At 44.8% G+C, this 16,669-nt stretch overlaps 1 protein-coding gene and 1 long non-coding RNA gene across 6 annotated transcripts; one reads left to right on the plus strand and one right to left on the minus strand.

The window, feature by feature from the left end:
• Positions 1 to 3,372: 3,372 nt before the first annotated feature.
• On the minus strand, positions 3,373 to 5,492 carry LOC120642610. 4 transcript variants are annotated; one of them, XR_005662641.1, is made up of 5 exons: positions 5,474 to 5,492; positions 5,296 to 5,370; positions 4,441 to 5,171; positions 3,919 to 3,998; positions 3,373 to 3,817 (listed from the first exon to the last, which is right to left on the minus strand). It is a non-coding gene; the product is annotated as an uncharacterized LOC120642610 (long non-coding RNA). The 4 variants fall into 4 exon arrangements; XR_005662643.1 differs by having other exon boundaries at positions 5,286 to 5,370; positions 5,474 to 5,490; XR_005662640.1 differs by lacking the exon at positions 5,474 to 5,492 and having other exon boundaries at positions 3,490 to 3,817; positions 5,296 to 5,462.
• Positions 5,493 to 7,805: 2,313 nt separating this feature from the next.
• On the plus strand, positions 7,806 to 15,680 carry LOC120642440 (pentatricopeptide repeat-containing protein At1g77360, mitochondrial-like). Of its 2 annotated transcripts, none has more exons than XM_039918957.1 (2): positions 7,806 to 9,537; positions 10,746 to 15,156. In XM_039918957.1, the coding sequence occupies exon 1, from the start codon at positions 8,105 to 8,107 to the stop codon at positions 9,509 to 9,511; it is 1,407 nt and encodes a 468-aa protein (XP_039774891.1). In that variant the 5' UTR covers positions 7,806 to 8,104; the 3' UTR covers positions 9,512 to 9,537; positions 10,746 to 15,156. The 2 variants fall into 2 exon arrangements, with proteins under 2 accessions (XP_039774891.1, XP_039774890.1); XM_039918956.1 differs by lacking the exon at positions 10,746 to 15,156 and adding an exon at positions 15,265 to 15,680 and having other exon boundaries at positions 7,807 to 9,537.
• Positions 15,681 to 16,669: the final 989 nt, after the last annotated feature.

The following is a 16,669-nucleotide window of genomic DNA, read 5'->3' on the forward strand; positions in this document are numbered from 1 at the left end:
TTATCCAATCAAATTCTCCGATCTAGCACTCGAATTCACATGTCCTTTATATTTACGTTATGTTCCCCTCACTTTATGCTTAACAAATGGAACCCAATCGCTGTGATTGCTCGATCATACTTAATATGTTGCATGCCAACAATATCACTTGCTAGATGCATTCATATGATATATCAAATCTTGTGTTCCACTTAACCCATAGGTCTTCTTATGTTGTTACCCTGCATGTTTACCAATGTTAAAACTAGCGGGCTAAGACGTTTAGCGGTCAGTTTTCCAGAGGCTAAGAGAATACTATAGTGGTATATAGCTCATGCTAACCTCATTTAGCGGTTTTGCAAGTTTAGTAATTAAGTTCAGAATTTATATGTTCAGAACATCAAATCAAATAGATATAGGCCACAAAGTTCAGTACATCATACACTGAAGTACGTCTAAAGATTCATTCCCTCATTACATCACTGATGAAATACTAAGTTTTGTAAATGATGGAGTTCAATACTGTTTAAAATAACAATGCATACTTGTGAGAAGCTACTTTGGTACCACTTCTCGAAAGTCGATGTCAAGTTGGAGACAACTTATTGATTTCAAACTTGATAGTTTTCACAAATATCTACCATATTATTTTGAATTACCTCAGTTTTCATTATATTTTGACATGTAGATGCAAATGGCTCAACTTGCACTTGGTGCACCCAGAAGACCAATTGGATCCTATGCTAATCTTGCACTGCCGCACTGGTTGCTAGAAGACCTATTGGAGTGTATGCTAGTCTTGGAGTTGAAGTCTGTCCTACCAAGACTACCACAAGAGGAAAAGAAAGGAGAAGAGCCAACCTGAGGGTAACCAATTAGAGGGGTGTCATAGTAGAGTTCTGGAAGGTTGATAACTATAATGATGAGGAACCTACCGTTCATTTCAAGGAAGTTAATGGATTCTGCGAACATGAAAAGATAAGCATTTGTTACATGCTCATCCCTTACACTGTGGAAGCAAGAGCTGGGATTGAGCTCTTACTTGGAGGAGGTGATGGTGGCTATCATGTAACTGGAGAGATCAAAGCATGGAACACATAAATGAGAGACAAGAGTGTGGAGCTTTTCTTGCACCAAATGGTGGAGGTGTCATCCAGGCAATGGACTGCATTTTCGCTCATGGTTTCATTGGTATGCTTGCTTAATGCTAGGGATGCTGAACTCAATATTTCTGCCTGTCTAACCCTTCGCCCATGCTTGAACAGAGCAAGAACTGGTAGTGCCTACTTCAGAGTGCTTCAAGCTCTGTCAAACAGTCAAGACAAGAACGTGAGGTCGGGGGCAACAAAATTACCGTGACTGTGCTTTAAGTCCAACCCAAAACCTGAACACCTTTACTTTTCAACATGGGCGTGATTTTTTGGATAAAAATTAATCCAAACCCCTTATTTATGCGTTTTCATTCCTGGGTGTAGGATTTGGAGTCATCTTTCCATTAAGACTGATAGCCCTTGATTCAAGTCCGCTGGACCAAGTTATGGCCGTTCTCATAGTAAGTCTTGAGGTTTGCTGCATCTGTCGCCCTGTTGCATCTATTGTTGGTGAGAATATTGTTAAGACAGTACTGATTTATGGCAAGAAGATGGATTTGGGAATCTTATATTTTTAGGACTTTAAGGTCCCGGACGATCTTTTGAGGTCGCAGTCGGAATTTTTTTTAGCATGAGCGTGATTTTTTTTATAAAAATTAATCCAAACTCCTCATTTATACGTTTTCATTCATAGAGGGCAGGAGATTCGTGCAAAAGAGAAGATGTCGACATGCATCGGCGCCGCGCACCCTCGGCCGTGCACAGACGAGCAACGCCATTGCATGTCGATCGAGCGACGGGAGGACAGCTCTTGCTTGCGCAGTTGCGTCCGTCGATCGATTGAAGACAAGTGCCAGCGTCGCCCGGCCAGTTGCGACAGGCGCTCGGATCCACCATATCCCACCGCCGTCTTGATCGGCGCCGTCGACCGGTTCCGTGCACCGGGTCGCCTTTGTACGCAGCGGCGATCGACCGACGGGTGACCGGGAGGTGTGAGGTACGGTGTTGGCCTACCGGTTCTCCTCGCGTTGCTTGCGGCGCCGGGCCTCCTCGCCATCAATCGCCGCCGCTCTGCTTCCGGATAAAAAGCTGGCTACATCGTCAGAGGATTGTGTATGGGCAGGTCTCGGCGCGCGCAGGTCAATACCGTATGCGTGTCGGACTGCTCGACAGACGACAGTCGCTCGCTCCAGCGGCCCGTGCACACAGCACACAGCACACACACACACACGCGTATAATTCAATTCGATGAAAGCTCGCCACTTGCAGACCAGTTCATCAGATAAACCTTATCCGTCTGAAAACCTCGTGGCCTCTTCAGTGTGAAAGACACGGACGTGTAGGCGTACATGTGGCTTTTTTTTTCTTGGCAGGTCAAACCTTGAGCCAATCTGAAGGGTTGCTCTAGCTCGTACGTAAACCACTTGGGCGCAGTAGCCGTACATGAAACATAACGGCACGTACTGCTCACTTCTTGACGGTTTTGCGGATCGACGCGCCTGTGGTTTATCTGCTGCTGCGTCTTCAGTAAACTAGCAACAAATCGATTGCAGTCACCTGTAGCTTTCAGATAAGCTAGTGACAGATGTAATTGACAGACTGGAGAGGGAGAAGAAAGATCGAGTGGGTTACCACGCACTACGGCACTAATCATTTCCAACTAGAAATGGTCGCGGCGTTGTCGCGTATGGCCAGTGTGTAGGCTGTATTTCGCATCATATGTTTATAGTTGATGCGGGCTTTAGTTCGTGCATAGAATATTTATTGTTTCAGATTTTCAGACTGCTCTCATCATTTCTAATCTTTTATCTTTACTGATTGCATGATTTCTAATAGGGCAATTTCAGGTGTTACAACCATGCTTGGTATATTTAAGAGTATTGAACAACAAGCATGATTCTCCACGGTGTCATCATTCAGAGTAGACCACAACATCTGACTTCAAGCAGAGTGATTCAGAAATCTTAACCATATGTATGATGGAATAGATCAAATGATTGAAATAGAGAAATATTATATTTGTGATAGGATTCATTGCATGAAAAATTTACTGATATCATATACGAACATGAGACAAATAAAGCTTTGTAAAGTAATTCCAATTGTAGAAATATCTCATGAATGCTTGTATCTTGACAAATATGTGCAATATATATGTTGGTGGCATTAATTATAGAAACTAAATGAGTGTAAGGTCTTTAGGTTCCAGCTTCTATGTTTGGTTATCATTACTCCAACCTTTCCATATATAAAGGCTCTTAGGAAAAGATGATGAGCTTTGTACAAGATGGGAAGTAGAGACTTATGCTTCAATGGACCTCGTAAGATTTCAATCCGTATGTAGTAAACATGGAACAGAAGTCAGAAGGTACATGAGTATATGCGTAAATGATGCTTAAAGTAACATCGAAGGGGCTTATTATGTTTTTTCCTAAGCAGAGGAAAAGTAATGAAATTTTCTTGTAGAATGCTGCAGCAGTCTTAACAAATGCCTTCGTTTAAATATCCAGATGAGAAAATTTTGAATGTTCTTAACTGCACATATGTCCAACACACCAGAACCAAGCATGACCTCCTCGATGTTCTGTGTGCTTTTTGCAGATGCCTCCATGAAGATCAGGCCATGTTCGTTTGCAAACTGCACGCCTGTGAGACAGATCACATTTGTTCCCAATCAGCATTATCGTCATGTTGGCGTTGGCGTGCTGCCTCACATCCTCCGGACAGCTCACGAGGTGATTGAAAGTCTTCCTTGTGGAATGAATCCAACATGGATTCCAATGGTACTATCAGCATGATTCAGGTGAGCATAAAAAGACTGTCCAAGCAAACTTTGGGATGTAATTACCTGGTGATATCGTAGACCAAAAGAGCACCAACGCCGCCCTCTGTAGTATGATCTAGTTATGGATCTGAATGATTCTTGGCCTGCTTGTAATGTTAAAAGATAATCGCATCAGATCGGATCGATGATCCATGTGGTCACGTGGCCATTTCATATAACAGTAGCTCGAACTGAAAATTGGCCTAATGTGAGAATGTTTAGCTAACACGAATTTCACCAGCGTGGGGGCGACTGACAAAGAACAAGGAATATCCATTATATTGCAACTTTAGAGCTCAGCAAGCCGCAAGGTTTTCATCATGGAAGAAAATTATGCCACAGCAATTGGACATCCTAAATACCAGTTTGCGATCATACTCGACCGGTCAAGTACATGATTAACCAGGCAAGCAGAAATGGTAGGATATATCCTAGGAGTAGTAAAACAATCTCTAGCAGAAATGTGAAATATTAACTATCAAATATGTGATATGTGTATTGTTGAAAACAACTCATATCATGAGCTCAGGAAGGTACCAGCAGTACCAGATCATAGACTTGGCTGCCAGCAAGGCTGTAGGTGCAAAGACAAGAGTTGTCCAGGTGAGCTTTAGTGTCCTTGTCCTTCTTCATACTCTCCAATTCATCATCATCCTTGTTTGGCCTGTCATGACGATGGGATGATAGCCTGAAATACAAAATGGCATAGGTAAAAATAATCATTCACATATTATCACACCAAGAAGCAATCAGTTTTTAGATGCAGTCTACAGTAAAGGAAATACAAGTTAGCATCAACTGACAGGAAAGCAAATTTCCAGGAGGTAAGCTAGAAGTTAATCCTGCTACCTAGGTCCTACTTCTACAGTTGCTAGACCAATCCACTTTGATATACAAATGAGTTGTAGATCAGAGTATGATCCTTTGTCAAACGCAGCAAACACAGAGAGAAGGAAGGACCAAACTGCTACAGATCCACATCAAGGAGTATTCAAACGTGATGCACAACCAGTTGAAGGAGCTAGATATAGTCATACAGAAAGCTTTCAAGTCAAGGTATTTTTGGCAGATGTCTAAATGTAATAGTTGCATGGGTTGAACCAATGAGTGATCCAGATGAAGAGATGCAGCAGGTTTCATTCTCTCCTTTTCTCACACACTGTTTTTGCCACTAATCATTATTCATCCCTGAAAATCATGCAGCAGATGAATGCCCCATTTTGTTAGATCATTCCTTTTATCTCGTGACTTGTGCTGGGTTCCCCTCATTGATGGTCCTGCAGTTTATTAACAAATCACACGATAACCGTTTTGTTATAGTCTTCGTACCACATGTATTTCTATATTTGACATAACTACTTGTTCTATTTGAACTTGGTTTTATACTTAACAGAGCTGAACCTTGTAAGCATTTGGTCGAGCATGTGGTGGGCGCTGAGTGCTTGCCTTCTTTATGGTGGCAGCGATGCTCAATTTCTTCCCCACGGCAGTGAAGACATGGCGTGAGGAGGCGGCTGCTGCTACCAACGAACGAAGGAAAGTAGCAACAGAGGGCGGAGAGAAAGGGAGGCATATGCACCGTGTCCCAAATCTGGAGTTCGATGGTGGTCATCCGCGCCCCGAACTCGACGCCGATGGTGAGGACTGAGGTCGTGGACAGACTGGAAGCGCTTGTCGGTGAACTGCAGCAGCAGGCAGAGGGCAGCGGACCGTACGGCAGGCATAGAGCAGAGCGCGGCAGAGAGGAGGAAGGGCGGCGGCCAAGTGGAGGGCGAGCCGCGTCCAGACACGGCAGCTGCCGGCGGCGCAAGAGCACGGCCCAGGCGATGCCAGGCTGAGGAGCAACGCCGGGCCGCGCGGCCGATGGAGGCCCGTCGGATCGGCGCGGCTGTTCGGTGGTCGGCCTCCGCCGGCTCGCGGGAGCCACCGCGCCGTGGCCTCGGCCTGGCCACGCGCGGGCCTGGGGCCAACGCCTGGCTAGCTGCGCACGCCCCGATTTCTGCCTCTGCGCACTGGGGCGCCGCGCGGAAGAGGAGCAGAGCGAGCCAGCAGTCCGCTGGGCGAGCCGGGAGCGGCAGGCGGAGGGCGCGACGACGGGCTCGCGAGGCGCCGGGACGTCGCGGCTAGTCGAAGGCTCGAGCGGTGGGGCGTAGTTCGAGGAGGGAGGCGAAGGGCGGAAGCCGGCGGGCGGACCGGCAGGTGGAGGGCACGGCGGCGGGCTCGCGAGACGGCGGCGGTGGCGGCGATGTTGAGGAGAAGGGGAAAGAGGAAGAGAGAAGGACCGCGGGTTGATTTCTGTGAAGTCCGAGGACTTTTTTGCAAAATGGCCGGGATTCGCCCGATCTGAACCGTGCTCGCGTCTGATCCAACGGTCGGGAAAAAAAGGACGACGTGGCCACATTGGTTGACCTTCTTTTGTTGCAGGAATTGTATTTAGAGATTCTGAGATCAAACACTTGCTTCTTCTCCAGAGCTTCAGGGCAGTGGTGCGTGAACGAGAAGCCTCCATATATAGTCACATCCTGCACATTCTAGGTAGGTTGGGCGGCCAGGCCTGGACAGGGTGCGGACGAGTGGCGCCTGCCTCGCCGGAAGCGTTGCCACCCCAAGACGCAGGGATCGAGGAAGCAAGAGGAGATCAGCGAGCCCAATGAGAGGATTATTGTTTTTTTTTTTGAGAGGGGATGAGAGGATTATTGGTGGGAGGACGCCACGGAAGCAGCACTCACGCAGGAACTCTGTCCGGCTTGGGGCCGGCCGGCTGGGAGCTGATTATGGCTCGGCTCGCCAGCAGCGAGGTACAGCGAGCGTGAAACTTGTGGCCCATAGTGCCCTGAGGCCCATAATGCGAGGTACAAATCTCTCTCGCTGGGCTGTGTGTGTTGGTAGGAGGCGCCACAACGGTTTAAGTTTGTAAAAAGTATTTATGTCTCCTTAACTTTGGACCGAATCCATTTTTCTTCTCTAGACCACAAAACTGATTATTTAGACTCCTCGAACTTCCGAAACCGTTCGTGTGACCTCCTTTGAGCGGTTTCAGGGTGACGTGGCAGCGGTTTTCTCTTTTTCTTTTATATTTATTTTGACTAAATCTTTGAAAAATCATATTAAATCAAAAAAATCATAAAATAGAAAATCCAATTTTGTTAGACTCCACATGAGTTGATCTACGCAGTGAACATATTATATGGTATACTTTAGTATAAATTTTTTGCTATAATTTTATATATATACTTTTCTGTAATTAATTTATAGATACAATTTTAGTAGTCTAATTATGGTAAAAATTTTATGTTGGGCTAATCATTATATAGTAGAGCTGTAGTAAAAATGTTATAATTATGGGATCATGTATGACTAAGATATAGATTTATCTATATAAACTTAGATAAATTTAGACGAATCTATAGATAAACTTAGATAAATCTATATCTCAGTCATACATGATCCTATAATCATAAAATTTTTACTACAGCTCCACCATATAATGATTAGCCCACCATAAAAATTTCACCATAATTAGACAACGTAAACTGTATCTATAAATTAATTACAGTAAAGTATATATATAAAATTACAACAAAAAATTTATACTAAAGTATACTATATAATATGTTCACTGCATAGATCTATTCATGTGGAATCTAAAAAAATTGGATTTTTTATTTTATAATATTTTTTGATTTAATATGATTTTTCAAAAATTCAATCAAAATAAATATAAAAGAAAAAGAGAAAACTGCTGTCACGCCACTCTGAAACCGCTCAAAGGAGGTCGCGCGAAAGGTTTCGGAAGTTCGAGGAGTCTAAATAAACTGTTTTGTGATCTAGTGAGGAAAAACAGATTCGATCCAAAATTGAGGGAGGCGGAAATGACTATTTCTTTTAAGTTTTGGCCCAAACATCTCTCGCGTTGCCTGCTGCCTCGATGGTCTTTCAGTGCTCTTCTTTTCTTGACCAAACGGCGGCAACCACGCCGCAGGGCCGCAACGGCGCTACTACTCCGTACTCCTTGGTCTCGCAAACAGGAGGATTCTTCGGATTCCCCCCAAATTTCCCAACCCCCGTTCTCTACCGTTCCATCTAATCCACATCCCCAATTCTTCGGATTCAAATCCATACGCGAATCGGTAAACAGGAGGATTCAAATCAGCAGCAGGGGATAAGAGCCGCAGCAGATCGAAGCAAGCAGCCTCCGCCTTCGCCGACCATGAGCGCGGCGGCGGAGAAGAGCCCCGAAGGGGATGGGGAGGAGCAGGCGAACCCTCGCGCGGAGGCGTTCCTGAAGATCATCGGCAGCGTCCCGCCGGGGGAGGTGGAGGCGGCGCTGTCCACCTGCGGCATCGTCCCCACGGCGGAGGTCGCGGAGCAGGTGCTCAAGTCTCCCGTCTGCTCCTCCCGCGCCAAGTGCGCCGTTCGCTTCTTCCGCTGGGCGGCGAGGTCCGTCGCGCACACCGCCTACGCGTGGAACCTCCTCGTCGACATCCTCGGCAAGGCCGGCATGTTCGAGCCCATGTGGGACGCCATCCGCTCCATGAACCAGGAGGGCGGCGGCGGCGGGGGGCTCGTCTCCGTCGCCACCTTCGCCTCCGTCTTCACCTCCTACTGCGCCCGCGGCAAATTCGAGGAGGCAGATGCGGCCTTCAACGTCATGGGCTGCTACGGCCTCAAGCCCGATGCCGTCGCGCTCAACTCGCTGCTTTCGGCGATATGCCGTGCCGAGGGCCGCGCAGAGGCCGCACAGAAATCGTTCGAGCGCACCAAGGCCACCGTCCCGCTCGACGCCGACACCTTCGCGATACTGCTCGAGGCGTGGGAGAAGGAGGGGAACGCGGAGCGCGCCAAGAGCGTCTTCGGCGAGATGGTCGTCCGCGTGGGCTGGGACCCTGACAACAAGCCCGCTTACGACTCCTTGCTCTCCACGCTCGTACGCGCTGGCGAGTTCAGCGAGGCGCTCAACTTTCTGCAGGAGATGCGGATCAACGGCTGCTTCCCGGGGAACAAATTTTTCACCAATGCCGTGGATATCGCCACCCGCAAGGGCGACTACGTCAATGCCATAGCCATCTGGCACATGGTCTCTGAAGCTCGGGTCCAACCCAATTTCTCAATGTACAACGCCATGATCGGCCTCTGCTGCAATGTTGGTAACCTCGACTATGCCCTTGGGATGCTTGATGAAATGCCCTTTAATGGTGTCTTTGCAAATTCTGTCACATACAATGCCATCCTGGAGGGATTCATCAAGCATCGCAAGGCTCGGGAGGCTGAAAGTTTCCTGAAGGAGATGAGCAAGAATGAGCAACTGCCTACTGCATCCAACTGTGCTGCTGCTATCAGCTTGTTTTCTAAGGAGTTTAACCCATCCGCAGCGATCAACGTGTGGCGTTGTGTAGTGGAACATAAAATTACCCCTGCCGAGGACTCTGCTAGAGAGCTAATAGCTGGGCTGCTTAACTTTGACCGGTTAACTGAGGTGACGAAGCATGCTGATGAGATGATTGACATGAGAGTTGAGTTGTCGCAGTCCACCATTGAGAATATGAAGCGCGCTTTTGTGAAGGCTGACATGCGTCAATCCTATGATCACATTGCAAGAAGGCTGAAGCGACGGTAGATGCACATGGATGGTTTAGTCAGCTGGTATGTTGCCTTCTTCCATATGGGTGTAATTGACTGTGTCACTGAATGCCATTGTTTGTGTGTGATTGCCGATCATCATATGATCTTGTGTTTCCACTTTCAACTTCATAATTTGGCATTATTGCATTTTTTATTGAACTGCCAAGTGGTATTATTAAGTACACCCAGTTCTTGTATGTGTCTGCTATGTTGTCTTGACTGGTGTTACTCTCCATTTTTTTTTGGTAAATATATGGTCCTTTTACACAATGTAAGGCCTATAGGTAGGGCCGCAATACGTTTATCTCTTCCTTTGATTGCCTTTCACCTCTTTCCTTGCCAAGACACTGAATGTTTTGTTCCTCTTCCCATTGTTCGAGGAATATGGAATCATTGAGCTTGCACCCAAACCTTTTGAGGAACTTGAATGGAGAAAGAGCTCACACACATTATTCGCTGAATCTAGCTTGTTTCCCCACTTTCAATATGTCCTTGTTTTGTGCTTATTAGCCATTTTCTCAGTAACTTCCATCACTAGTTGTCCTGGTCTAGTCAAAATTCCTTACAAGCCAAGTGCTTTTGATAGTCTGATTAGGGCAAAAGGAAAACAATTCATTATTCCATTCAATTCTCTTCAATCAACTCCTTATTTTGCTGTTTGGGCATAGCTGAGCCAAGTTATACATATCAGCTTTAATAAAACTAACATGGCTTGGCACTCAAATATTAGATTCTTAACCCTAAAGCTTTTATGAATTTCTTTCTTTCCTTGTCATACCTAAAGCCGAGAGGCAGTGTTCTATTGCAATATTCTTCTTCTTTCCTTGTACCCTACTTAAATGCTTCTGTTAGTCATGTTGCAGATTTCATTGCAATATGAAAAATGAGATTTCTTTGAGTTGGGCAGGCTAAAGTTGAAACCTAACATGTGCCACAAACAAAACAGGAAAAGAAAACAGAAAATAAATATATATAAGCCATCAATAATAGTTACCATTTGAATAGAAGCTTGCTTGTTTCCTGCATTTCTCTTAAGGTAGTATGGCATTGTGTGGTACCTTGCGTATGCCATATCACCTTGTGTGTGTTCAGTAGTTCAGTACAACCACCATGCATGTGGTTGTAGCAATTTTATGGATGTGCATGCATGGCTCTACTTGCTTGCATATGTTTGTCATGTGGTCTGCCTGTGCATGCATGGCTCTACTTGCTTGGGTATGTTTGTCCAGTGGTCTGCCTGTGCATGCATCCAGCTCTCGAGGGGGTGTGGTCCTTGAGAGGTCCTGTGGTCTGCCTATTAATTCTGGTACGCTTTTCTTGATACCTTTCATACCTTTACATCTTAGTTTTAAATGCTGGGAGCTGAAGCAGGAAAAAAAAATCTGAGATGCCTCCCTATCACTAACTTGGCTCTTGTGTTTGACAAACATAACCAATTAACCATTCTTTGTGTTCACTAGGTTTTGTCTATTAATGGTTAAGATGGTTTAACTAGGATGCAAAATTAGTCTCTCTTCTAAATGTTTACTCCATTCCTACCTAAACCTCTTGACTTATCCCCCCTCTCCCGCCATACTTAAATCTCCTCTAGGCCATGCTTTTTTAATTTTTAGTGATCCGTTGCAGGTAGTTAATCTCTGTGAAGTTATACACACAATTACTTGGTGTGGAGCATTCAAAGCCACTCACCATGATCGTAAAGGCCACCATGGCATCCATAGTGCATGAAATGTTGCATATTTGGATTTTTTATAAAAGGATATTTAGAGGATTATTTTCAAAAGGATATTCGGAGGATCTTGACAAAGATAGGAGCTGAAGATGGAGAATTTGACGCGCAACAAGCATCATACCATATTCGATGCAAGGCATAGTAGGTGGCAGACATCCCTACCACTGTACCACATAGTCATTAGGGCAAGGTTGAAGCCCCAATCCATGATCGTGATTTGAGAACTTTTTCAAAAAAAGAAAAACTCGATCAAGGGATATACGTCACGTTGACTTTGTCTTGAGATGGGGGCTCACAAAACATCGAAAAGTAGGCTGGCAGGAACCTCATATGCGCTTGCTTCATTGGCGCCATAGATTCATATGTGACCAAGGAGATGGACACACAATATGTACCGCTAGGGCTTGATCCCTGGTGGGGAGTGCGCACCTGGACGTGCTACTACCATGTTTGCACATGATTAGAGAATAAGTCACAGGTTCCTCTGATATGGGATCATCTGTAGTTGTGGCCACGATGGTTATTGATAAATGAAGCTTGCATGACTGTCACCCATCACTATGAAGGAAGCGGGTAGGGACACGAGTAAGAGATAAATGCAAGAGAAATGATGGAAGGCAAAGGGAGTAGGCAATAGGAGGGTGAGGCAAGGGAGGCAACATTAGGGTTGAAAGAGGCGACAACGATACTAGGGTATAGTGAGGAGAGACATGCTCAACCAAGAGAGGAGTGGATAGGAGAGGGCATGAAGAAGGGATGACTAGGCTGATTAAAGTTGCTTGAGCTCACTTCCCATCTTCCAATGGTTGCATTTTCCGTTTCCTTCTTTCGATTTGTGGTTTTCTCATGCATTATGCATTAAAATTTAATTATGTAGTGTTGGTGGATAGTGCCTCCAGATTGGACGAGCACCACAACAGCTTCGGGAGACGCTAACAAGGCTATCGAGTCGTGATGTAAGAACACCGCAAGTGGCAAATGTCTTCGGACAGTAGTTCGGCTTGCATTTACTCACTATTCAATGTCCCACCAAGGAACATTTACACCCGTATTTATAGCCAATGGTTGGACTTCCCATCCTGTTATTACACTTTTAGGACCCTTAACAACTCGATCCCCAGAATATTCTAGGGGTACATGGTAAATACACATTGGGAGTGCCAACCTGACACCCCTACTTCTCCGGATGACGTCACTATTGGCCGCACGCGCTTCGTCGCTATTTACTGACGAAGCAGGGGTGCCACGCTCTTCCTTCGCGGCGATCCTCTGCATCAGCTTCGCCACGATCCCTTCGGTTCGCGTCCGAAGGTGGCGTCCCCAGCATGTAGTTGTTAACTTAGTCATGCTTCATCATTTTACCACCACAGGCCAAATGGACGATTTCAGTCACGTTAGTCTTTAACTAATGCCCTAAAGAACACTACATGCACGTTCAGTTGAGTGCTCCAATTGTTCAGGGCGGAGCTGCTCATTGGCATTGGGGTGACAAGACCCCGCAAAATAAAAATTTCATAAATCCTATAGAATCTAATGTTTATTACTATTAGTATTGTTGACCCCATTGCATAAACGTGGCGATCCCGATGACATTTGTGGCTGGCTTCACTCCTGCAATCGTTCACTTACTAATGCATGCTTAGCAGTTGCTTGGTTTGACATCCATATTACCATGTTTGTGGGTTTTTTTTCTTTTCTTTTGCCCATATGTAGGCAAAATGACAGGATAGGATTGGCTTCCTAGGCATGGGCAAACTTGTCTGCTTCTGCTTTTATTTGGCAATGTGGACACAAATCAAAGATGCCCTAACCCTCTTTTGCCTATGTTTTAAGCCACCTGCAACCCTCGTCCTTTGCCTTGATCAAGCTAGTTTTATGGTGAGTATGCTCTGACACCATTATCACATACTATCGAGAAGGATCTTTAATGCATCAAAGCTCCCCTTCCTCAACACGAACCCACAATTAAAGTTGCTTGTAGGCATGTTTATGCCTCATTGCCTGTTAGGCAAATGAGTATGGGGCTTAACTTCGGCCCTATGGGGTTACTTTTGTGTATCTATGAATTGTGATTATGCCTATGTATGAGGGCCTTGTGCCATATTCTTATTTTAGAATTTTAATTGTTGCTGAGTCATATTCATCGCGTAAGGGACTCATTGGGTACCCGCTCCACACGCCGATGGGGATGGGTATGTGGGGAGGGCTCCTCTGGATGGGCGAGGACCTTTAGCCCTTTAGGGTCTCGTCAATTCGTCATCGAGGTATGGCCCATTGCCATATGTAGTTGGTTGTTATTAATATCAACCATCAAACACTAACACTTTCTTTATATCCAAATTACTATCTACCTCTAGCATATATGACTCCATATTTATGTGTGACAAATCCTAATTCAGTTTATAACCAATTTTGTTGTCCATTATCTGGTTTGCTGAATATGGCATGGTTCTGACCGCAACCATTTTTATCAAACTTGGCCTCATTGTGTTTGGGTTGAAATTCATGTTTGGCCAAAATACTTGAAAGATTCATTTACCTTACCCAAATTAGGCAATGCACTGGGTTTGGCAACCTGCCTACCTGGCTGTCTGGCAACATTATGCTTCTTGTTGTATTGTAGCTTGTGAAGAAGTGGAGTGACATGTTTGAGCAACCTTGGTCCAGTTTGGCACTTGTAAGATTGAAAAGTGACTTCAAAACGACTTCACTTTCTCTAATCACTCTGGGCCTTTTCTTCTCCAAGAAGTTGGTTGGAAGGGTCACAGTACTCATAGAAATAGAGCAGTGACCTAATTTATTATTTCTATAGTCATTATTCTATTTCTGTTAATGAATTTGTGAATTCGTAAAATCGTAATTGGTTGAAAACCTTACTGAATGTTTTCTGAACTTTGTTCGAACTTTAGAAAAGAAAGCAAGAATGTCTTTCTGTCTTTTTTTAGCCTTTTTCTTTCTCCAACAAAAAAAAAAAGGAAAGGGCATTGGTTAAAGGGGTACCATTGGCTTTTCTTTACGAAGAACTACTATTATGCAATGGGTGCATGCCTGCTTGTACTCACCTGTCTCCTTTGATAACAAGCACCCAATGGTGCATAGGAAATCCTTGGATCATCTAGCCTCTTGGTCTGTAGCCCTCATGAATGCATCTAGCTGCAGCTTGCAGCCAATGATTTGAAATACAATTGACTCTGGCATTTTAGGTATTTTATATGCTGGATGGTCCGGCTTATGTTATATAGGCTATAGTTAAGTGGAGTTGTAAGTTTAACCCCAAAAATTATATCATCAAGAGTACCTTATTCATTTTCTTTTTTGAAATTTTATATTTTGTCCTCTCTACTGCTTATGCCAAGCAGTTTTAGGCCCCAGTAAGATTTGTAAAAATCTCCCTTAAAAATAATTCTTTCTCAGGAATAAGCAAGAGGACATAAGGAGCATTAAAGTTCGCACTGTTGTCAATAAGCCATTATTCTGCCGTTTTTTTTATTGCCATGCTCTTGTTGTTAGTGACGAGTTTACACATTTGATTATTAGTGACAAGTTTAGACATTTGACTGTCAGATTCTGGAGGAAAGGGGAATTAGATGTGTTGCCAATTTTCAATGCCATACTGTTACAGGTCATAAAAAAACCTTTCATAGTGCCTAACTATTTGTTTGAATTTCCTAAGCAAAGGTGCAACAACAGTTCTTTCTAATTATTGAATCTTAGTGCCATCCTGCTACTTATGAAAAAATGGGTAGTCTGTATTCTTGGACATGCTGCCAAAGGTCATATAAACCTTTGTTATCCTTGAACTCTATTTTATTCCCCTCAATTTCCTAAGTAAATATGCAATATTGGTTGTTTTATAAAAGTGAATAAAACATTTGGTTGCACTATTTTTCCAAGTGAACGAGGAGAAATCTCCAAACCTTTGTGTGTGTGTGTGTGTGTGTGTGTGTGTGTGTGTCAACTATTACATTCAGCAATTCCTTTATGTATTGCATTATGTTTCACATTAACATGTGCAGAAAGTCGGGGGCTCACGGGGTAGAGGTTTAATGCCTGAGACTGCTGCAATTTGCCGACTACCTACCTTCTGGACTAGCCTGGGAAACGGCAAGCAGGGCATGGGATGTTATTGTAGTTTCTGTTGATTGCCCCAGCCCATTCTTGCTAGATGTTGTCTGGTTGCTGGTTCTGGTGTAAGGGCTAGCGAGCCTGCGAAATCATGTTTCCTTCAAATTTTCTGTTATTAAGATCAAAATTCGCCTATTGATGCAGGCTTTCTGATTCAAGTTCTGTAATGTCAGAATATTCTTGGCTATCAGGCACCTGTTCTGAACTGCCAGTATGGCAGTATCCTATTAGCCATGTTCTTGTACTGAACTTTCATACTACTACTTTTACGGAGGATGATTTTAGATCTCTCTTTTTTCCTGAAAAATTGATACCAGTACCCCCAAGTTTTGAACTCGAGCTCTTCTTTTTTTAAGCAGATCACTCATTCATCAAAAAATGTGGCAACTCATTGGACGCCTCTGTTAGAAATTCTGCATATTTTGTGTATCCGAGAGCTGCCCAGTTGGCGCACAATTCTTTTACTGTCCAATCCTATACTAAATGCATCATTGCTAAAATTGAGTTCTTCTCCCCTCGAGTGTATGATTTCTTCTGGGATGGTTAACTGTAGACGCTGTATGGGTAGCGTAAGATGCTGCAATGTCATCTGGATCTGGTTGTCTGTATGGACAGCGAAATTCTCACGTCGTGTGATCAAAACGAGCGGCATTGACAACGGAGCGCAGTCGCGGAAATCCCTCAAACAAATCGGCGTGAGTAGGACCCCGAGCCGTCCAGCTCGTTTCGACCATGGAGGCTCATAAATTATGCAGGGTGCCAGCGTCACCGCGTGATTGCTCCACCCTTGTTTCCTTTCGCTTATTGTAATCTGATGGCCGTAGTGCGCCCAGGTGTCGGCCTGGCACGAGCCTCACGACTCGATGTGTGTCTCTCGTTCCAGGGAGCCACGTCAGGTGAACACTGAACAGGATGGCTAAAGGAAAAATGAGTGAAGCTCGAGCTCCAATTCCTGTGATTGGAATCTTGTGGAAGATGGGAGGAGATGATTTGGCGCTCCCCTTTTCTGGCTCGTGCTGTGGCTGTCTTCTTCTACGAAAAGCATCTCCAGCTGTTCTGTTCACGAGCAGCACAACAACGGCAGCGACTGATGAGCTTTTTTTTTTTTTTTGAATAAAGGCGACTGATGAGCTCTGCGGACGGTTCTAGCTCTGCAGATGTGGAGACTCATTTCAGCCCCGTGATTTTGAGCTCGAGCTGTGTTCATTTTCTGGACAGAGCTTGCTGCGGCCTGATGAAAAGCTAGGGGAAAGGGCCTCCAAATACAGTGCTCGTTGCAACTTGCCCCAGACGGCC

This window comes from Panicum virgatum, chromosome 7K (assembly GCF_016808335.1).
Source record: "Panicum virgatum strain AP13 chromosome 7K, P.virgatum_v5, whole genome shotgun sequence".
Lineage (NCBI taxonomy): Eukaryota > Viridiplantae > Streptophyta > Magnoliopsida > Poales > Poaceae > Panicum > Panicum virgatum.